The sequence below is a fragment of the Scyliorhinus torazame genome, chromosome 3 (assembly GCF_047496885.1).
Source record: "Scyliorhinus torazame isolate Kashiwa2021f chromosome 3, sScyTor2.1, whole genome shotgun sequence".
Taxonomy (NCBI): Eukaryota; Metazoa; Chordata; class Chondrichthyes; order Carcharhiniformes; family Scyliorhinidae; genus Scyliorhinus; species Scyliorhinus torazame.
In genome coordinates, this window is record NC_092709.1 from 94,010,239 (window position 1) to 94,033,454 (window position 23,216).

Genomic DNA, 23,216 nt, shown 5'->3' on the forward strand with positions numbered 1-23,216 from the left:
GAAATTAGAGCACCTCTGGTCATCTGGGAGCCCATTCAGGCCACTCCATTGGACACCCTCATACCTGAACTGTTTCTTGAAGGCATGGCCAAGGTCAATCAAGTGCCCACCAGCTGTTGGCACTCCTCAGAAGAGCAGTCCCACTGCAGAGGAAGCAGCAGAGTGTCATGATATACATTAGCATATCATGGTGCAATCACACACACACTGACGGACATACAGTAGGACCAACCAGCATACACAACATCGCAGCCAATCACCAGTGAGAGCACATGCACTATAAAGACAGGGGACACCAGAGTTCCCGTTCATTCTAGCAGCAGCCAGAACAGAGCACAGAGCTCACAACCTGCCTCTCAGACATTCACCATGTGCTGAGCGCCTCACCTAGATAGTGATAGGACAGGGTCCACAGATAAGCTGGTAATGCACGTAACCAAGCTTACAGTATGTTATTACAGTTGAGTTGTTGATAAAATAGAGTTACACCATCTCCTGCCGTGTTGACCTGTTTGTAGACCAGAACACCCAACACGACATGGTTCCAGGCGTGGACGCATACTAGCCCCTGTGAGACCTACCGGCAACTTATCAGCAATCCGCCATCCTGCAGCATGGAGAACATCAACCCGCCGCCGCAGCTACGCACCGCTGGCAATCTCGGGGTGAATTGGAAGCTTTTTAAACAGCGCTTCCAGCACTTCCTAGAGGCCACAGACAGGGAGAATGCATCGGACACCAGGAAGATTGCCCATCTTCTCTCCACGGCGGGGCAACACGCCATCCACATCTTTAACTCCCTTACATTCGCGGACAGCGAGGACAAAACCAAATACGAGACGGTGACGTCCAGTCCCCTGCACCCTCAGTCAAATGGCAAAGCAGAGAAGGGCGTCCACATTGTAAAAAGGCTCCTCTGAAAGGCTGCTGATGCAGGATCTGACTTCTGCCTCGCCTTGCTGGCCTATCGCTCGGCCCCACTGTCCACGGGCCTATCGCCGACCCAACTGCTTATGGGTCGCACCCTCAGGACCACTGTGCCGTCCATTCACGTCCCAGACCTCGACTATGCTCCGGTACTTCGGCGGATGCAACAAGAGCGTGAGCAACACAAGATGGCTCATGATGCTCGGGCGACTGATCTCCCTACCCTGGTGCCTGGAGATCATGTCCGCATACATCTTCCGGAGGGTGGTTGGTCGGCAACCGCTGAGGTTCTTAGACAGGTGGCTCCCCGCTCATTTCTGGTTCGTTTGCCTGATGGCTCCATTCGCCTCCGCAATCGGCGTGCCCTTCGTCTGGTTCCACGCTTGCTATGAAATTCAGCACCGGTGCCACGCCCTCCTGTTGTCCCTGACATGGACTTTGTTGAGCTTCCGGATACCCTACCTCCTCCTCACTCAACCGTGGCCCGGCCCATTCCTCAGCCGGTGGATCCTGAACCCCCCTTGAGGCTGTCAACCCGAATTCGTCGCCCACGCCAAAGACTTGATTTATAAACCTTGCACTATTGGACTCACTGACTTGTTCTGCCGTACTGTTTAAGAGCTTTTCATCGTTTGTTAATAGCATTTGTTTCATTCTTTTCCTCTGCACCTGGCACCTTCCCGTGTATATAGCATAGCCACATGTACATATTGATGTAAATAATGCACACACATGATCAGACACACTCACTACACTTTATTTATTCTCATGTAGGCACATATTCTTTGCGAAAAGGGGGGGATGTCATGATATACATCAGCATATCATGGTGCAATCACATACACACTGACACACTGATGGACATACAGTAGGACCAACCAGCATACACAACATCACAGCCAATCACCAGTGAGAGCACACGCACTATAAAGACAGGGGACACCAGAGTTCCCGCTCATTCTAGCAGCAGCCAGCTCAGAGCACAGAGCTCACAGCCTGCCTCTCAGACATTCACCATGTGCTGAGTGCCTCACCTAGGTAGTGATAGGACAGGGTCCACAGATAAGCTGGTAATGCACGTACCCAAGCTTACAGTATGTTATTACAGTTGAGTTGTTAATAAAATAGAGTTACACCATCTCCAGCCGTGTTGACCTGTTTGTAGACCAGAACAACCAACACGACACAGAGCTCACTCCAACCAGAGGGCATCTGCATCATGGCCTTTTGAGCCCTGTTCTCTGTCCTTCTCAGGGCAGAGGCCTCACCGGTGACCCCCACCCCTCCGGATCACCAGCTGTCTCCTCCTTGTGAGACTGGCAGCGCTGACTGCCTCTGCCACCACCTCCCAGGCAGTGTTCAGGAGAGAAGACTATGGACCATCTCGGGGAAGAGGGTGTCCCTTCTCTCCTCTCTGGTATGGAGCTGTGGGTCCACCTCAGACCCCCGACCTTGGGTGGGGGGCAGGACTTCTGTGAGCCATCTTGGTGGCTGCAGTGTGTGTGTGGACAGTGGAGCGCTAAAAATTGCTCCAGCTGCCAGGCTCTTTTGCGCTATCTCCGCCCCCAGCGGTTAGAAAAACCTGCTGGGCCGGGAATTGTTCTGAATTTGTGCCGGCAGAGTGCTGGCCCATTTGCATTTCCGAATAGCACCCCCAACGGGTGAATGGAATGTTGACATTTATAGCTAAATAAATGGAGTATAAAGGTACAGCATTGGTGAGATCGCACCTGGAGTATTGAGCACAGTTTTGGTCCACTTATTTAAGGAAAGATGAAGTGGTATTCAAAGCAGTTCAGAGGTGGTTCACTAGATTTATTCCAGAGATGAGGGGTTCATTTCTGGCCTTGGGTGATTGTGCATGTCTGTGTGGAGTTTGCACATTCTCCCCGTGTCTGCATGGGTTTCCTCCGGGTTCTCAGGTTTCCTCCCACAACCCAAAGATGCGCAGGTTAGGTGAATAGGCCATGCTAAATTGTCCCTTAATTGGAAGAAAAAATAATTGGGTACTCGAAAAAAAAATTTTTTAAATAAAATAAATTGCCCCTTAGTGTCCAAAAGTTTAGTGGGGTTACGGGGATAAGGTGAAGGCGTGGGCATAAGTAGAGTGCTCTTTCCAAAGGCTGGTGCAGACTCAATGTGTGAATGGCCTCCTCTTGCACTGTAGGGATTCTATGATACTTAGTCTCCCAAATGGATAATTCTGCCCAATATGTTTTTCTGACTGCAGATATTCTCCAGTTTGAGGTAAAAAGTTTCAAGGTTCTCTCTGGCAAAAGCCTACTCAAGGCATTTGTGTCTGTGTATAATATTACCTCTTTCTGATCTTGGCAAAGAGACATTAACTGGGTTAAATCCTTAACATGTGGATTCATAGGAGCCCATTGTATTTTTACAGTTCTCACGTAGTTTTACATATCTATTGCTTACTGTGCTGTTGATTTCTGTCAGGACCTCACGGAATTCGAGGTTTGAGTATCAGAAGCATGGAAGTGCTTGTTAATGAGCTCGGACATCCGGAGCTTGAAATCGCCACACAAAAAAAATCAACAACCTACTTGCATATTTTTGGAGTAATGATTGTATTTTGTTGAAACCGAACCCCACAAATGATCCTTTTACGCAGTGAGATTTTGCCACTTACAATAACATAATACATAATAGTGAAGTTAAAAACTGCAGCTTACAATTAATTGTACATAATTGAGAGTGTTTGCAAGGCATTGGTTTGGGAAGTTGATCTGACTTTAAAATGTATTCATATTGCATGTTGTCTACCGACATGACTCACGGCCAAAATTCCTCAAATCTGTTCTGTCACCATAATAGAACAGAATTTGCATCTTGTTGTCAGGCAGACTGACCCCACTGATGTATCCAAGGTCAGCTACTTAACATAAACCAGTTGTTCACATTACTATAGATGCCTTCAATATCCAACTGGGCAGGATGAAGAGAGATTTGAGAATGTTGGACAGATTAGAAATTTGAAGGAGCTGTCTCACAGACTAGTCTGACATAGTCAAACTCACAGAATCATACCTTACACAAAACGACCCAGACACCACTATCAGCATCCCTGGGTATGTCCTGTCTTACCGTCAGGGCAGACCTAACAGATATGGTAGCACAGTCATAGCTAGTCAAGAGCGAGTTGCCCTCGGAGTCCTCAAGATCGACTCTTCAGGTCAAACATGGGCAGGGAAACTTGCTGATTACCACGTACCATCCACCACCAACTGATGAATCAGTACTCCTCCATGTTGAACACCACTTGGAGGAAGCACTGAGGGTGGCAAGGGCACAGAATGTACTCTGGGTAGGGGACTTTGATGTCCATCACAACGAGTGGCTTGGTAGCACCACTACTGCAAGCTGGCCAAGCCCTTAAGGGCATAACTGCTGGGCTGGATCTGTGACAGGTGGTGAGGGAGCCAACACGTGGGAAAAACATACTAGACCTCATCCTCACCAACCTGCCTGCCGCAGATGCATCTGTCCATGACAGTATCGGTTGGGGTGGCCACCGCACAGTCCTTGTGGAGACAAAGTCCCATCTTCACATTCAGGATACTCTCCATTGTGTTGTGAGGCACTACCATCACGCTAAATGGGATAGTTCAGAACAGATCTATCAACTCAAGACTGGGCATCCATGAGGCACTGTGGTCCATCAGCACAGCAGAATTGTACTCAGCCACAATCTGCAAGGTCATGGACTGGCTTATCCCACACTCTACCATTATCACCAAGCCAGAGGGTCAATCCTGGTTCCATGAAAAGTACAGGAGCTACAACACAGAGCTACTTGTATGCCAAACACAGGCAGCAAAAGATAGACAGCCCACAAGTACATCCACAAAGTTACGGTTGCCCGCTTTGCCCAGGATTAGCAGAAGCACCTCTGGCTGGATTGGCAGCAGGTGTGCCGCATGTACCCCAATGGACCGGACATAGTCCTGGCACGTTTCCTGGGTGTTTCTAAAGATGGATAGGGTGCCACCTGAGGGGCCTCTGCCAAGAATTTTGTGGACCCCAAGGCCCAGCCATGGTATTTTCAGGCCGTCCCTGTCCCCTATGCGTTAAAGCCTAAGGTGGATGCAGAGTTGGACCATCTGGAATGGTTAGGGATCATCCGCCTGGTGCAGTTCGCAATGTGCTAGTCCTGAAGTCCAATGGCTCCGTCCGTCTTTGTAGGGATTATAAGATGACAATAAATTGGGTGTCCCATTTGGACCATTACCCGGCTCCCAGGATTGAAGGCCTGTACGCACAGCTCAGTGGAGAGCATACTTTCAACCAAGCTGGACATGAGTCATGCTTATTTGCAGTTAGTTTTGGACCCGGCCTTGTGGTAGTACGTAACCATCAATACACACAGTGGTCTTTACGAGTACACCAGGTTGCTTTTCGGAGTCTCCTCCGCATTTGCCATTTTTCAGCGGGTGCTGGAGAACATTGTTCAGGGATTGCCACAGGCCGCAGTTTACCTCGATGGCGTATTGATCACTGGTCCATCCAACTGGGACCATATGAAGAACCTGGATGACGTGCTACGTGGGTTCGAGACGGAGGAGCGAAATTAGGCACAAATCGAAAAGGAAGGTTGACTGTTGGCTTTCAGGATGAAGTGATTCCACGAGTACGTGTACTGACATACATTTATGGCCTATAGGGGCCACAAGCCCTTGTTGGGGTTGTTTAAGGAGAATGGAGCAGTTCCCTCCGTGGCTTCCGGCCACATTCAACGCTGGCCACTGCTCCTGGCAGCGTACGAATATGTATTAGAACACCTCGAGGTGAAGGCAAGGACACAGATGGACCCGCTGTTGGCCAGGGTCTGCCACATTGTACTGTATGGGGCCCAACATCGTGCTCTCCCGGAGCATCTGCATGCATTCACCACAAAGGTGGCTAAACTCTGTGTGGTAGAAGGCATCCTGCTGTTGGGTCTCCCAGGTGGTTGTGCCAAGCGAAGCCAGGGGGCAATCCTACAAGACCGCCACAGAAGGGTGAAAATGTTCGCCCAGAGTTATGTATGGTGGCCTGTGATAGTCATGGGCATCAAAACATTGGTGAAACAATGTACATGGTGCCAAGAGCATCGGAAGTTCCCCCTTGCAGTCCCTCTCCACCCATGGGAGTGGCTGGGCCGACATTGGTCCCGACTCCTGGTGAATTTCACAGGACCTTCCCAAGGAGCCATGTATTTACATATCGTGGACGCCCATTCGAAGTGGATGGATGTCTACCGCATGTCCACGACAACATCAGGAGCCAATACCGAGAAGCTCCGAAAAACTTTCTGTATCCACGGGCGTCCCGAGGTTTTAGAGCCAGACAATGGCAGGGATTTCACAAGAGCAGAATTCACAGATTTCCTGAAGTTAAACAGGGTCCGCCGTGTACGGACCATGGTCAAATGGGCGGTACAGACCTTTAAGCTGGAAATGCGAAAACAGATCTCCGGTTCCCAGGAGAGCCATCTGGCCTGTTTCCTCTTATTACCAAATCATGCCACACACCTCTACCGGGGTGGCACCCTAGGAGCTGTTAACGGGTCATTGACTGCAGTTGAGCCTCGTCCTGCCAGACATTGGGGAAAAGGTCCACGACCGGCAGGAACACTCCGAAGCACAACAACCCAGACCCGTCAGGGAATTTGCCGCGGGCGATGTGGTCTCCATCCGGAATTTCACAAACAGGGCGTTGTGAATTCCAGGGACACTGATAAAGCAATTGGGGTCAGTCTCATATTCCGTACGAATACAGGGAAGACAATCGAATAGGCACGTGGACTACCTCAGCAGCCGACCCAGACAGGTCCTCGAGGGAAAATCGAAGCCCCCACGACCGGTGGTGCCGTTTCCTCCAGAGCAGCCACCTTTGATACCCAGTGAGGCAGATGAGCCCGTCAACCTGGAAACGCAGGAGGTCGACTCATCCGACCCTTAATCGGACATGGAGACTTTGTCAACTGCAGTCAAAATGGAACCGGTGGCGGCCATGCTCAAGAACAGTTGAACCACGCAGGCTTTCGGCCCGCAAACGCCGCTCCCCGGTTACACCCCTCCGGTCCCAGAGCAGTGGACGTTAGAGAGACAGCCCCGAGAAAAACGGGTGAAGGATCTTCCCCCTCGCACTGTTGAGATGGACGACGTGTTGGACTAGGGGGGGGGGGGGTGGAAAGAGGGGTGGCCAGGGAGTCTGCAACATCAGAGTCCCTGTGGTCTCATCCGAATATGATCTTCCCAGCTGAGGGGCGGAGCTTCACCCTGAAGCCATGGGCCCCACAGGATATAAATACCCCAACCTGAGTGTGGGCTGGACATGGGAGACCCTTCGGGGAGTCGGGGTTGTGGTACAGTAGGTAAAATATAGTCGTTTTCTTACAGTCATCACTACTGTGTGGTTGCTCGCCGGAAACCTAACAAGGGGCTTATCAGTTAACCACTCCCAGTTCTTGATATAATAATGGTATCCATACTCAAGGATCTAGGGCGTCATTCTCCGATCCCCCAGCGGGTCGGAGAATGGCCGTTGGCCGCCGTGAATCCCGCCCCCGCCGTCCGTCGAAGTCTCCGGTACCGGAGATTGGGCGGAGGCGGGAATCGGGCCGCGCCGGTTGGCGGGACCCCCCTCTCAATTCTCCGGCCCGGATGGGCCGAAGTCCCGCCCAGAAATTGCCTGTCCCGCCGGCGTAAATTAAAGTTGGTATTTACCGGCGGGACCAGGCGGCGTGGGCGGGCTCCAGGGTCCTGGGGGGGGCGTGGGGCGATCTGACCCCGGGGGGTGCCCCCACTGTGGCCTGGCCCGCGATCGGGGCCCACCAATCGGTGGGCGGGCCTGCCGTGGGGGCACTCTTTTTCGTCCGCCTTCGCCATGGTCTTCACTATGGCGGAGGCAGAGGAATCCCTCTCCCCTGCGCATGCGCGGGGATGACGTCAGCAACCACTGACGCTCCCGCGCATGCGTGGACCCGCTTCGCCCGGCGAAGACCTTTCAGCCCCGGCTGGCGTGGTGCCAAAGGCCTTTCCCGCCAGCCGGTGGAGCGGAAACTGCTCCGGCGCGGGCCTAGCCCCTCAAGGTGAGGGCTTGGCCGCTAAAGATGCGGAGACTTCCGCACCTTTGGGGCGGCCCGACGCCGGAGTGGTTCCCGCCACTCCATCACATCGGGACCCCCGCCCCGCCGGGCTGGGGAGAATCCCGCCCCAGTTGCCAGGATGTTTGTCGGGGGATTTTCCCAAATCTGCATTCAATTACACAGGATTATGTTTTGGGGATGTTTTAATCTATAAATCTGTCAAGAATTGGTGTAAGTGATCCACTCCTTCCCTACCAAACAACAACGGAAAGTATTCACATATGAATAATCAGGACAAATTAAATGGTTTGACTTGGTGATAGCTTGAATTGGGAGAATTGGTTATGAGGGAAACATGCTTTAGCGTTACTAACAAATGAAAAGATCTTTACTATCTTGTGCAGAATTAATTTACAGTGCAGTAGGAGGCCATTCGGCCCATCGAGTCAGCACCGGCTCTTGGAAACAGCACCCTACTTAAGGTCACACCTCCACTCTATCACCGTAACCCCACCGAACGTTTTTGGACACGAAGGGCCAATGCACCCAACCTGCAGATCTTTAATCCAAGTCAAACCTTGCAGCATCAGCTAACGGAAACAATTTTTCCTTGTCTATCTTACCTAAACCTGGCATATTTTTGTATATCACTATCAAATCTCCCCACAATCTCCTTTGCTCCCAAAATGACCCCAGCGGCTCCAATCTGACATTGTAGGTGAATTCCTTCATTCCTGGAACCATTGCTGTAAAGCTCCTCTGCACCCTCCAAAGGACCTTCACTTCCTTCCTAAAATGCAGTGGTCAGAACTGGACCCATTCCCCAGTTGTGACCTAAGCAGGGCTTTATAAAGGATCAGCATGACTTCTCTGGTATTGTACAAATTACTTGCATTTATGAACATCGCAGATTCCGAGGGCGGGATTCTCAACCCGGGGCCGGGCCGAAGAATCCCCACGACCGGCGCGAATCGCGCCACGCCGCCCCGGCCGGCACACGATTCTCCGCAGAGCAGAGCGGAGAATCGGCGCTGTTGGCGCGGCGCTGGTCACGGGCCGCTTTATGTGGCCGGCCCACCAATTCTCGGCCCGGGATGGGCCGGCCAACTGTCGTGAAAACGCCGAGACCCGCCGGCGCCGTCCACACCTGCTGTCAGCCGGTGGGAACTTAGCGTGGAAGGGTCGGGGGCGGCCTCTGGGGGAGGGGGGGGGGGGGGGGTCCGACCCTGGGGAGGGCCTCCGATGTGGCATGGCCCGCAATCAGGGCCCACCAATCGGTGGGCCGGCCTCTCTGGCTGGGGGCCTCCTTTCCTATGCGCCGGCCCCTGTAGTCCTGCGTCATGTTGCGTCGGGGCCAGAGCGTTGAAGGAAGCCAATGCGCATGCGCGTTTTGGCGCCGGCGCCACTGTGCATGCGCGGAACCCGCGGCACCCAGTTCCCACCGGAATCTGCAGCTGGAGAGGCGTCAACCGCTCCAGTGCCGTGCCGGCCCCCTGTAGGGGCCAGAATTAGTCATGGGTTCGGCCCGTTCACTCTGTCGTAAAACGCGACAGCGTATACGACGGCGTGGACACTCTGCCGTGGGATTAGAGAATCCCGCCCCATACGCTTTGCTAACAACTCTCCCAATATATTTATCGTTAAAGATCTGGGGCGGGATTCTCCAACCCCCGCCGGGTCAGAGAATCGCCGGGGGCTGGCGTGAATCCATCCCCCGCTGGTTGCCGAATTCTCCGGCACCGGAGATTCGGCGGGGGCAGGAATCGCTCCGGTGTCCTGGGGGGGCGCGGGCGATCTGGCCCGCGATCGGGGCCCACCGATCCGCGGGCAGGCCTGTGCCGTGGGGGCACTCCTTTCCTTCCGCCTTCGCCATGGTCTCCACCATGGCGGAGGCGGAAGAGACCCCCTCCACTGCACATGCGCGGGGATGCCGTGAGCGGCCGCTGACGCTCCCGCGCATGCGCCACCCGGCAATATAATTTCCGCGCCAGCTGGCGGGGCGCCAAAGGCCTTTCCCGCCAGCTGGCGGGTCGGAAATCAGTCCGGCGCGGGCCTAGCCCCTCAAGGTAAGGGCTCGGCCACTCAAGATGCGGAGGATTCCGCACCTTTGGGGCAGCGCGATGCCGGACTGATTCGTGCCGTTTTTGGCGCCGGTCGGCGGACATCGCGCCGATTACGAAGAATTTTGCCCCTGGTACTTAGATTATAATAAAGAATACTAACAGCATGGGGATTAATCTGTTAACAAACATGGAATTTGGCAAAATGAAGAGAATTCTCAAGCGATTTGCATAAAAGCTTCTTCCCCGCTATTACCAGATTCCCAAACGACCCCCTTATCGATGGACCTGATTAACACCAAACTCCTGTATCCTTCACCCAATGCCGGTTCCTATGTATTTAGATTGTGTACCTGGTGTTGCCCCATTATGTATTTTCTTCTTATTTTCCTTTCTTTTCATGTACTAAATGATCTGCTTGAGCTGCTCGCAGAAAAATACTTTTCACTGTACCTCAATAGAATAAACAAATCCAATTCATCCAACAGGATTATGTGGGTGTATATAGGAAAACTGGAGTGGGTCAGATCATAAGCCTGTTATAGGACTCTTCCCTCCAGTCATTAAAATAGAGGAAAACAGAGTATGTTCCATTTCAAGTATACACTTCAATCCATCCAATTCTTTCAGAGTCATCAGTCCCAAGCCATACCAGGCACCTAGGAAAAGACCCCGAAAAGTTCTTCTTCCAGGTTGTCCGTATTATTAAACACATGAGCAACTTGAGACCTAACTAAACAAATGAACTTAACTGAACTAAAAATGTTCTCACCTCCACTCACTCCAATAATAAATCGGCCCACAATTAGCATTTCGAAGGAGGCAGCAGTTTCACTCAGTGACATCAACAAAGCAGCAAGGATCGCAAACCCATTATTGAAGAGAAGTGTACCTTTCCTGGGAGTAAAAAAAGCACACAAAGTTTAAATGCAAATAAATTGCCTTCAGAAAATGTTTCAAATAGAATCGCACAGATTTTCATCTTACACAATCAATATCTAGGTAATGTAGCATATCAAAAGTTTTGCATTCAATAAGTAAAAACTGAGTGAATGCATTTGACTTCCTCAATTGATATGAAACCTCTATAATTATTTTGTATGGCAGAATATTTTTATCAGAGACTACAATCCATCATTAAGGTTCATTGAAAATCAAAAACATACAATGATAAGTTGGTCAAACAGATTTTGGTTAACAAAAATAACACAATGCATTGTTACTTCTCCTAATATTCTCACATTTGGTACAGGTTTATCAATGAGGTTCTGCACAACTGTATTAAAGAGCTGTAGAACTAAAGTGTATTCTCAACTTGGGCCTGGAGCTTTCAGTCAGTCTGTTATAACCTGATCGGAGGTCACAGGGACGGGATCATTAGGTTCCCCGTGGCCTCACCTGAATATGATCTTCCCCAATGAGAGGGCAGGGCCAAACCCTTAACCTGGAAGTTTGGAGGCAGCCACGAGTTCGGTGGACTATTTAAATGGGCCAGCCATTTGCAATGAGACTTCATGCCAGTTAAAATAAAATCACCAAGGCCCTCCAAACCTCACTCCTTACCTAACAAGCAAACCCCATTCCTTATCCATGCCACCTCAAGCCTTCCACTTGCTCCCTATGACCCTCATACTCCCATGCCAAACTATGGCAATTTAATGCCTATTGACCCACAGTATACACTGTCCAGAGCCAATGAACCTTATAGTGGCAGTAGGATATGATTAAAAAAGCTTTAAAAATGAAATTAATTCATAACTTTTGTTGAAAAAGTCAGTTCATTTAGGAGACAATAAAAGTGTCAATCAGCCAGACCCTTTAAACTGTCAATCGCAGGAACCACATACCCTTGAAATCATTTACCCTCGTGTAAGTAAACATTGTGAATTTATTTTTTTCATTATTTTTTTTTTTAAATTTAGACTACCCAATTCAATTTTTCCAAATAAGGGGCAATTTAGCGTGTTCAATCCACCTAGCCTGCACATCTTTGGGTTGTGGGGGCGAAACCCATGCAAACGTGGGGAGAATGTGCAAACTCCACACAGACAGTGACTCAGAGCCGGGGTCGAACCTGGGACCTCGGCGCCATGAGGCAGCAATGCTAACCACTGCGCCACCGTGCTGCCCTCAACATTGTGAAATTGACTGTAGAGTTCAGAGAGTTAGAGATGTCAATCGCTGATGTTTCCTTTGAGGAGAAGCTATTTTGACAAGCTTAATTGTTGGCTGGGTTCTCAGCCAAGGGTTGGTGGAAGGGGCAGAGCTTGACATCGGGGGCATGAGGGGCTATGGAGGTTGGGCGGAAGGGCAGAGCTTGACATATCTGACATGAGAACCTTTTGAACTTACATTTTAAAAGGTCCCCTCATGCAGACTAGGCTTCGTGATTTCTCTGAGGGGACATGAATTACGACGATTTAAACACTTAGCCCTACGCCATGAAAATTCTGGAGTAGGAGAAACCTACCTTTACAACGCATTCCCAAATATTAGACAGCTTGGAATTGATACTGCCCACCATTTTTAAAGGACTCCTGAGTCCTCCTGACTTGGTGAAAATTCAGACAATCATAACCAAATGGCAATTTGGAGCTGAAACTCCAATCATCTCATTTCAGCAGCAGAAGAGTGGGAAAGTCTGGAGGTCAACTGACCATTATAGGGCCATCCAGATTAGTGGAATAAAGTCATCAGCAGAGTCATTCTCCAGGCTCTGATAAGGGATTGAATTTTCATATTAGCGGGGGCGGGAAGAAACTGTTTTCATTAATAACAATGGACTGTTAAATTATGTTGTGCTAAACGATCATGTGAAATTTTGCTGGGCAATGTTTTATGAGCATTAATTGTTGAGAACTCTGCTGATGTTAAATGCGAGAGTAATCCCAAAGCCCAGAAGGGTAACTCGGAAAACCTGTTCTTCATGGTGTATATTTTCAATTTGGTATTCTGTGAGAAAAATATGTGAACCAGGGAGGAATAGTCCAGCCATTGTATGAACAATTAATAAAGAGTATTTAACAAGAAGGACTATAACACATTACAATATGTAATTACACTGATAGCTATACATACAGAATTACAAAAAATTACCCCTTGGTTCCAATTGCCTACATTCCTTGAAACTCAGATGCCTTTGTTCCCAAACAACATAGAGTTCTACAAGCTGAATCCAGCAAATAATTACCACACACAGGTTATGTGGCCATGTTTGGGAAAACCGTCTTCAGTTTCAGCGAAGGTGAAATCTGCTCAGTTTGAGTTTTGATCTTAACTCGCCTGCTGTTTAGCAACAAGTTGGTTTTGGGATACTATTTCAATAACTTGATGTGGCTGATGGTAGCTGTGTCTGCTTTTGTCTCTGTCTCCCATTTTCTCCAGTCATTGTGCTTTGGACTTTTCCTTTGATGTTATCCACCCTGTGAAGTCGTTTTTTTGCATACATATGTCAATGTCCTTCTCTCCCCACTTTGAAGTTCGGGAAGAAGTTTTACAACACCAGGTTAAAGTCCAACAGGTTTGTTTCGATGTCACTAGCTTTCGGAGCGCTGCTCCTTCCTCAGGTGAATGAAGAGGTATGCTTTGAAGTTACCATTTCTAAACCCACATTGTTTCCTTTAGTCACCTCGGTAAACACCTGCCTGATATGCTAATTCGCATCTCAACATCTCTTTAGACATCTCCCACCTTTTATCCCAATTTCATTTTTTAATCTTAACTTTCCTCAATTATCAACAACCCATTGGATTAATGTCTCCATGGAAATCTCAAGTTTATGTGAGCACATTAAATATATTGCACAGTAAAATTTTAAGACTGTGTTAATGGTTAAAAAAAAGCAAAGATCTTTCATAAACTGCCAATTTTCCAGCAGGACAGGACTGGGAGAGCCACAGCTGTGTCGCCCTGTAGTATTTGCTTCTTGTTAAGTTTTTTGAAAATAGCTGTAAACTCACTGGATTCATATACATAATTGACATTAAGCGAGGGTGCCTCCAGTGTGGTGATTCAGCAGCAATGGGTTGATACTGTTTGGCAGCTCAGACTAAAGGCATTAAAAGGAAAATGATGAACCTGTTGTTTGTGCTGACATGTTCATTCAGTTGCACATAGACAAAATGAGTTACTTCACCAACGTTCAATATGTAGAAGCACAGCAATTTTTGACAACCAGGTTTCTATTACAACATGAAATTCTGCTCCAGTTTACCCATTTGTCTACTGTAACTTTGGTTGGTGACTGGCAGAGACCAGAGAAATGGCAAAACTGCCATTTTTAGCCATTTACACTTTTTCCCTGGGCCTCCACTCACCTCCCGCTCAAGTTATCACAGAGGATGGGCCTTTGTCAAATGTCAGGATTCATAAGATTGACAGAATTAACAGAAGGTCATCAACCTGAAACACCTAACCACCGCGTTTCACCCAGTGGGGATCTGGGCATGCTGGTTAAATAGCGGAAAAGGCCAAACTTGAGATTCGAGCCAGGCGCAAATCTGTTTGCTATCTAACCGACCCGCCCCTGATGGCGTGTTCCGGATCACATCCAAATATGGCAAGCATATCATTAACCTTCATTTGCATTAATTTCTATCTCATTAGCAAGACTGAAGTCGAATGCAGCGGCCTTCCGGGAATTAACCGGCTCCCCCGTGAGAAATCACACATGTGTCATTTAGTACCCTATTTTAAAATTGTGAAGCTGGTGCAATGGATGCTGAGGGGAAATGAGGAGATGAGTAGCCATTTCCATTTTCCGGCATGCAGCACAAAGGCATCTTTGTGAAGCTGTTATAACCGCCACAAGACCCACGGGGGTGATGTGATTAATCTCTCTGTGAGCCTCGTGGAGTATGAGCTCCCCCACTGAGGGGCGGAGGACCTCCAGCGGTATAGTCAACTCAGGACATTAAAAGCCAGCCCAGGCAGGAGCCAAACTGCAGAGTAGTCCCAGCTGGGACTGGAATTGTTATTTGTATATACTTTACTTCAGTAATAAACCATTAATTTTTACTCTCTTTCCAGTCTCTTTTCTGACTACTAAATTGGCAACGAGGATAAAATGAAACTATAGTTGGCACTGCTGACCATTTGGAGCACAGCCGCCTCTCTTCACGAAAGAATAAGATTTGTGGATAGCACAGTTGCTTCACAGCTCCAGGGTCCCAGGTTCGATTCCCGGCTTGGGTCACTGTCTGTGCGGAGTCTGCACGTTCTCCCGTGTGTGCGTGGGTTTCCTCCGGGTGCTCCGGTTTCCTCCCACAGTCCAAAGGTGTGCAGGTTAGGTGGATTGAACATTCTAAATTGCCCTTCGTGACCAAAAGGTTAGGTGAGATTACTAGGTTCCGGGGATAAAGGAGATAGGGTGGAGGTGTGGGGCTTAAGTGGAGTGCTCTTTCCAAGGACCAGTGCGGACTCGATGGGCCAAATGGCCTCCTTCTGCACTGTAAATTCTATGATCCTGAGAGGGCTATCGAGTTTGGCAGTCTACTTGGATGACATCCTGGTCACCAAAGGTACGGAAAGGGAGAACCTTAGGAACCTGGAGGAAATCCTCCACCGGTTTTCCGAGATGGACGTTTGCATCAAGAGGGGAAAATGCATTTTCCACTCCAAGGAAGTTACATACTTGGGGTATTGTGTGGATGGGACGGATTGCACCTGGTCGAGGAGACAGTACGACCAGACAAGCCCCCACTCCAGGAACTAGGACAGAGTCACACACATTCTTAGGTCTCATAAACTATTACAGGAAAGTTATTCCTGGCCTAGCGTCCATCCTCGTTCCTCTGCATACATTGCTGAAGAAGCACCAAGAATAGGCGTGAGTCACCTGATGAAGGAGCTGCGCTTGTTGGATCCCAAACAAACCTGTTGGACTTTAACCTGGTGTTGTAAGACTTCTTACTGTGCTCACCCCAATCCAACGCTGGCATCTTGACATCATGGCTACCATCTCTTTTTATAAATGATGTCTCGCCTGCCGAATACTTCCAGAATTTTAGGTTTTTAGTTCATTATTACCTCTTGTGAGACAAATTTTTCCATCCTTTCTGCAGGACAGTAAATTGGGTGGATGGCGTCCATGAGAGAGAAGTTCACATAGAAGGGGTGCAATTGATGGGTTAAATTTCATTTCACTTCTCTGATTTTCTTACAAGCAGATTTGTGGCATTGAAGTTACCTTTGATGTGCTGCTTGTCACATTTGACATTAGCAGACCATTGGTTGGCATTAGTGATGCTGAAAGAGGTACTAACTGGCATTAACGATATGTAACATATAAACTTTATTTCATGCCAGTGCATTTGTTCAGTATCAGTGTAAAATGTGCCTGAATTAAAGAAAGGCAGACTATTGCTCCACAGCCAATAATTTACTTTTTAAGTATAGACACTAGCATTCTCTAACCAAATGTGGCAGTCAATTCACACACACAAATTAGATAAATTACCACTTAATCTGTTTAGTGGTGTTATTTGAGGCATGAATGTTGACTAGAAAGCTGGAGAACTCCCTATTCCTTGAAATAGGCATATGGGATCATTTATATCTGCCTGAACAGGCAGACAGAGCCTCAGTTTATATTTAATCTACAAAATGGCATCTCAAACAATGTAGCATTCTCCGAAGCGTTATCAACCTCAATTATGAGCTTAGGTTCTGGAATGAGGGGCGAAATTCTCCGGTATCGGCGCGATGTCCGCCGACTGGCGCCCAAAACGGCGCAAATCAGTCGGGCATCGCGCCGCCCCAAAGGTGCGGAATGCTCCGCATCTTGAGGGGCCGAGCCCCAACCTTAAGGGGCTAGGCTCGCGCCGGATGAATTTCCGCCCCGCCAGCTGGCGGAAAAGGCCTTTGGTGCCCCACCAGCTGGCGCGGAAATGACATCTCCGGGTGCCGCATGCGCGGGAGCGTTAGCGGCCACTGACGGCATTCCCGCGCATGCGCAGTGGAGGGAGTCTCTTGCGCCTCCGCCATGGTGGAGACCATGGCGAAGGCGGAAGGGAAAGAGTGCCCCCACTGCACAGGCCCGCCCGCGGATCGGTGGGCCCCGATCGCGGGCCAGGCCACCGTGGGGGCACCCCCCGGGGCCAGATTGCCCTGCGCCCCGCACAGGACCCCGGAGCCCGCCCACGCCACCTTGTCCCGCCGGTAAGGTAGGTGGTTTAATCCACGCCGGCGGGACAGGCAACAGGCATTCTAGCAGCGGGACTTCGGCCCATCCGGGCCGGAGAATCGCGGGGGGGGGCCGCCAACCGGCGCAGCGCGATTCCCGCCCCCGCCGAATATCCTGGCGGGGGGTCGGAGAATCTCGCCCGAGATTTGTCAGTTATCACCTTAAATACCTCCCAAAAGGTAAATGTCATGATATTCAGATAAACATCATGGTGCAAACACACATGCACACTGATGGACAGATCAACGGACCAATCAATACACACACAACATCACAGCCAATCACAAGCAAGGGCACACGCACTATAAAACGGGGAACACGACACTTCCCGCTCATTCCAGCAGGAGACAGCTCAGGGCACAGAGCTCACAGCAAGCCACTCAGACATTCACCATGTGCTGAGTGCCTCTCCAAGATAGTGTTAGGGCTGGGTCCACAGGTTAAAGAGTAATGAACGAACCACAGTAACAAGTTTACAGATGTTGTCATTGATAGTAATAAAACTGAGTTGTACCATCTGCAAACGTGTTGGTTCGTCTATGTAGCAGAGCACCCAACACGACATAGTACCAGGATTGGAACCCAGCAACTGTGAGACCTACCTACACATCTTCAGCAATCCGCCATCCTGCGCCATGGACACCATCAGCCCGCCGCAGCCGCTCCAAATCTCTGGAAACCTTGGCATCAACTGGAAGCTGTTTAAACAGCGCTTCCAGTTCATCCTAGAAGCCACAGAAAGGGAGAATGCTTCGGACACCAGGAAAATCGCCCTCCTCCTCTCCACGGCAGGGCAACACGCCATCCACATCTACAACTCCCTGGTGTTCGCGGAAGGTGAGGACAAGACGAAGTACAAGACGGTCCTTCTCAAACTCAAGCAACACTTCAGCGTCGAGGTAAATTAGAGCTTCGAGAGGTACCTCTTCCAGCAGCGCCTCCAGGATAAGGATGGGCCTTTTCAATCTTTCCTAACACACCTCCGTATACTCGCGCAATCCTGCGGTTACGAGGCCACCTCGATTCGGGACTATCTATCTGGTTCCATGATTCGGGACCAGATAGTTTTTGGGGTCAACTCGGGCACCCTATGCCAGCAGCTCCTCAAAATTAAAAGCCTCACCCTAGCCACCGCAATCGAAGCCTGTGTCCTCCATGAAAACACGACCAGCCGCTACTCCCAATTCCAGGCGGCCGAATTGGCACGGCAGGGGTCCTACGCGGCCGAATCGGCAAGGCAGGGGTCCTATGAGGCCGAGCGGGTCTAGGCGATCGAGTTCCTCCCGGCCCGCGGCCCGGACGAGGGCGGCCACTTCGCGCGCTTTCCGCGGCCTCCCGCGCTTGTACCGCCAAAAGAGATGTCGACGCAGAGGAACGTGACCGCAGGCGCACTCTCCGCAGGACCGAACTGCGCATGCGCGATGGCGCAACGAACGCCATGACGTCACGACGTGCGGCAACTGTGGATCCGCACGTTTAAAGCAGCAATGTCCAGCAAAGAACCGACAATGCCTCCGCTGTGGCAAGATGGGCCACTACGCTGCCTGCTGTCGAGCAGCTCAACCTGCCAACGCTCCCCAATTCCGCCAGCCTCGCAGGGACATGCGGACCATTCAGCCTCCGTACTCCGAGTCATACACGGACGATATACAGACCGGTGATACAGACGACCGGGAAGCCTTCTGTGTTGCAGTCATTGACAGGAACCGGATGTCCCCAAGCAGGACCCACCAGCCGATGCCAGTGAACAGTGTCAATCCGGGTGATGAATGGTGTGCCACCCTAACGGTCAACCCGAATTCGTCGCCCACCTACAAGGCTGGACTTATGAGCCTGTTTGAACATTAAAGTTTTATGCCACAATGTTAATATGTTTCTCTTTTTGTCGTTACAGGAGTTCGTTTTGATGCTTGATGTTTACACTTGTTTGGTTATGGTACAACCTCGTTGCTATGTTGCACCTGACACCTTCCTATGTATTGAGTTTAGCCTCATGTACATGTTGTAGATATTGCACACACACATTCAGCTGCGCTCAGTACACATCTATATTTATTAACACATAGGCACATATTTTTGTAAAAAACGAGAGATGTCATGATATTCAGATAAACATTACAGTGCAAACACACATACACACTGATGGACAGATCAACGGACCAATCAACACACACGCAACATCACAGCCAATCACAAGCAAGGGCACACGCACCAGAAAACGGGGAACACCACAGTTCCCGCTCATTCCAGCAGGAGACCGCTCAGGGCACAGAGCTCACAGCAAGCCACTCAGACATTCACCATGTGCTGAGTGCCTCTCCAAGATAGTGTTAGGGCTGGGTCCACAGGTTAAAGAGTAATGAATGAACCACAGTAACAAGTTTACAGATGTTGTTATTGATAGTAATAAAACAGAGTTGTACCATCTGCAACCGTGTTGGTTCGTCTGTGTAGCAGAGCACCCAACACCACAGTAAAGATAATCCATCTGAAATATCACAAATTTTTAAATACTAAAAATACACATAGTTGTGCAATTTACTGATTATCTCAATATTTTGTTTCATTTTCAACTTTAAATCGATCAGTCAGAGGAAGACTGAAAGATCTTGTGCAGAATCCCCTCTTTAGCATCAAGAATTTCTACTCCAATTACATTTGTGGTTTCAATAAACAGCATATCGTACACCAAAATGTTGGGCGCGATCTACCCGAATGGGGACAGAGTCCCATAGCACATGTGATTAGCCGGGTGTTTCTCGGTGTTCGGAGAACCGATAAACACCCCGCTATCTAACTGCCATCCGGGTAGATCGGAGGCCTCAGCGGGGTACTCCCTGGCGAGGCCGCACCTGCCTGATCCCCGTTTGTGGAGACCAGCACTGAACAGCACTTGCCCGAGGTCTCCAAAGTGAGGGGGTTAGATCCCACGGCTTGATTAGATCACAGGAACGATTTTCCAGAGAGCAATCCCGCTCACAATGGGCGGGACATACATCGCGACATCTCACGAGATTGCATTAGATCTCACGAGGCTTGGCAAGCCAGGTAGATCCCCGAAGAGGAAGCGGGTCTCCTGGCATCTGCCTGTCGCGTTGCGCTACTTCTCGGGCTCAACGTGACCGGTAGATCCCGCTCATTGATTTAGTGAGTCGAGCCTTCCGGTGTGGAGCCTCATTCACCAGGACCTTCACTATGGTAATAGCGTGCAGAGATCAGAATATCTGATTCATCTTAACTTCAATAACTAGAAAATCAGGGGCATAGAAAACAAACTGCCTGATCAATTGTTCGGTTTTCCCAGCAAATGACACTCAGTCTGGGGGTCGCATTCTGCAAAATTACTCTCCTCCAGGAGAGCTCAAATGAGTATTAATACATGAGGCACTGATGCAAGACATGATTGAAAGACATTATTAAATTCTAAAGATGGATCTTTGACAGAACTTAGATTTATGGGACTCTCACTCTCGACTTTGCCATATTAAATCATGGGCCCTTCGTTCATGACTGTTGATTCATATCAATCATATCTCTTTGTAACTAGCTGTGCTGATGTATGCGAAGATGGTGATGGAGAACTGTGGAAAAAGTAAATTGAAATTCAATGCTTAACATGGCATCGATTTTTATTAAGCATGGCACTTTTTTGCACTTCTTTCAAATGGACAAGCAGTTTTTATTTTGACAGATAGTACTAAAATGGGCAGATATCACAATGACAAGATGGAAATAAAGTAGCTCAGAACGGATGGGTTTGAATTAAATTCCAGATGTTAAATATAACATCTGAGATTGTAGAAACATTGAATGGTTACAGCACAGAGGGATGCCCTAAACCAGTAATATCTGTGCTGGCCCTCTGAAGCAGCAATTCACCTTGAGCCACATCCCTATCTTTTCCCCAGAACTGCACAATCTTTCTTTTAAGATATTGATCCAATTCCCTATTGAAAGTCCCAACTGCCCTTGGGTGCGATCTAACCAAACTCACACTAAGTGTGGGAAATGCTGGGGGCTTCCTGACAGCCGACCCGGCAAGGCCGTCACCGGTATCTAACGTTAATTAGACCACTTAATGGAGTCCCACGGGCTTCATGCGGCAAATAACTGTCCCACCGGCTAATTCGTTGGGACCGCGCTCGGCAGCTTCCCACTAACAAGGGGGTGCAGCGCTTAAACTGATCCTACAGAGCAAACCTCAGACAGCAACAGCCATGTTGCCAAGGAGACCAGCTCCAGAATTCGGGCATGTCGAACTGGTCAGACTAATCAACGAGGTGGAATCCAGACGGGTCACCATGTTCCCCTGAGGGGGTCGGAAGGTCAGCCACAGGGCAGCCAATGCCGCCTGGGAGGCAGTGGCAGGAGCCGTCGATGCAGGGAATGTGGTGTGACCAAGAGGACCAACACACAGTGCCGTAGGAAGCTCAACGACATTCACCGGGCTGCAAGGGTGAGTTGGCATCGGCCCTCTGGCACCAGTCCCGCCTGTTTTCCACCCCCCCCCAATCCCCACAGCACAATACCGCCACGTGCCCCAACACACCCTGCCATCCACCGGCACACCCCATGCGAGACCAGCGTCAGCGCCCACGCCTATGTCCCTGCAGTAGAAGTTGGCTTATAACAAGGCAGCAGAGGGCCCTGAAGGGCAGTGTGGTGCCAGACCTCAGACACCTCACCCCCTATGAGAAACAGGTACTGGAGGTCGCAGGGCTGGGCGAGGGCAGACTGGTCACCGATGTCGAGATTGGTCTGCACCACAGAAGTGAGTATCCACCGGCCCCCACCCAGATAACCTGTCACACATGAGTTGTTCTTGACAGCATGATGACCCTTCCCTCTCACTGCCCACATGTCCATTCGCCTGCAGGATCGCAACCCAGCAGTGCTGGCCCAATCGGGGTTCCTCCACCCCCTTGTAGATTGAGGAGCACCAGAGCTCAGCTCACAGAGGTGTATCATCACTCTGTTCCCTTGAATATTGACCCGCTGACAGTGCCAACATAGGCCCATCACCCCGCAGTGATGTAACACAAATGATGGGAGGGTGGAACAGGGTGATTGGGAGGGAAGGGGACGGGGGATGAGTGGCTGGGTGGGGGAATTGCTGGGGGGTAGGGTGATGCGGACTGGTTTTGGGGGGGGCACATGGGGTGGGAGGGCGGTGGGTGGGAAGGGAAGAGGGAGAGAGATTGTGGACGAAACCACGTCCTAGTGAAGCAGGCAAGGATGAGGGCCTCCTGGGTCCTCTGGGCATGCTGGATCCTCACCACTGACTGTCCCCCATTCTCCGGCTTCTCCTGTGGTCCTGCCTGAGCTCATCTGACAGTCCCTCCTGGTTCAGCCCCTCCTCGGAGCTGGCCTGGTCCGCCTCCTCCTCCACTTCCAGCAGGGCCCGCTGCTGTGCCAGGTTGTGGAGGGCACAGCAGACGACCGAAAAGCAGGTGACCCTCCAGGGGGGTGTACTACCCGGAGGGCAGCACGGTAGCATTGTGGATAGCACAATTGCTTCACAGCTCCAGGTTCCCAGGTTCGATTCCAGCTTGGGTCACTGTCTGTGCGGAGTCTGCACATCCTCCCCGTGTGTGCGTGGGTTTCCTCCGGGTGCTCCGGGTTCCTCCCACAGTCCAAAGATGTGCAGGTTAGGTGGATTGGCCATGATAAATTGCCCTTAGTGTCCAAAATTGCCCTTAGTGTTGGGTGGGGTTACTGGATTATGGGGATAGGGTGGAGGTGTTGACCTTGGGTAGGGTGCTCTTTCCAAGAGCCGGTGCAGACTTGATGGGCCGAATGGCCTCCTTCTGCACTGTAAATTCTATGACTACCTCCAGCCTCCGCATTGGCGTCATTAGTCAGGTCGTAAGCGGGTACCCATTATCCCCCAAGAGTCAACCAGTCATCCTGGGGTGTCCCTCAAAGACGTCGTGGATCTCCAACTGTCCTGAGAAGTGTGTAC

The 23,216-nt window shown here is 50.1% G+C and overlaps 1 protein-coding gene across 9 annotated transcripts in view; it reads right to left on the reverse strand.

Annotated features, from left to right (window-relative positions):
- The window catches only part of slc2a9l2 (solute carrier family 2 member 9, like 2), a 768,327-nt gene that overhangs the window by 521,704 nt on the left and 223,407 nt on the right, over window positions 1-23,216 (reverse strand). For all 9 annotated transcript variants that reach the window (XM_072495986.1, XM_072495985.1, XM_072495983.1 and 6 more), the window contains one exon: window positions 10,844-10,968. In XM_072495986.1, the coding sequence (XP_072352087.1) occupies window positions 10,844-10,968 (125 nt within the window). The remainder of the gene's footprint in view (window positions 1-10,843; window positions 10,969-23,216) is intronic.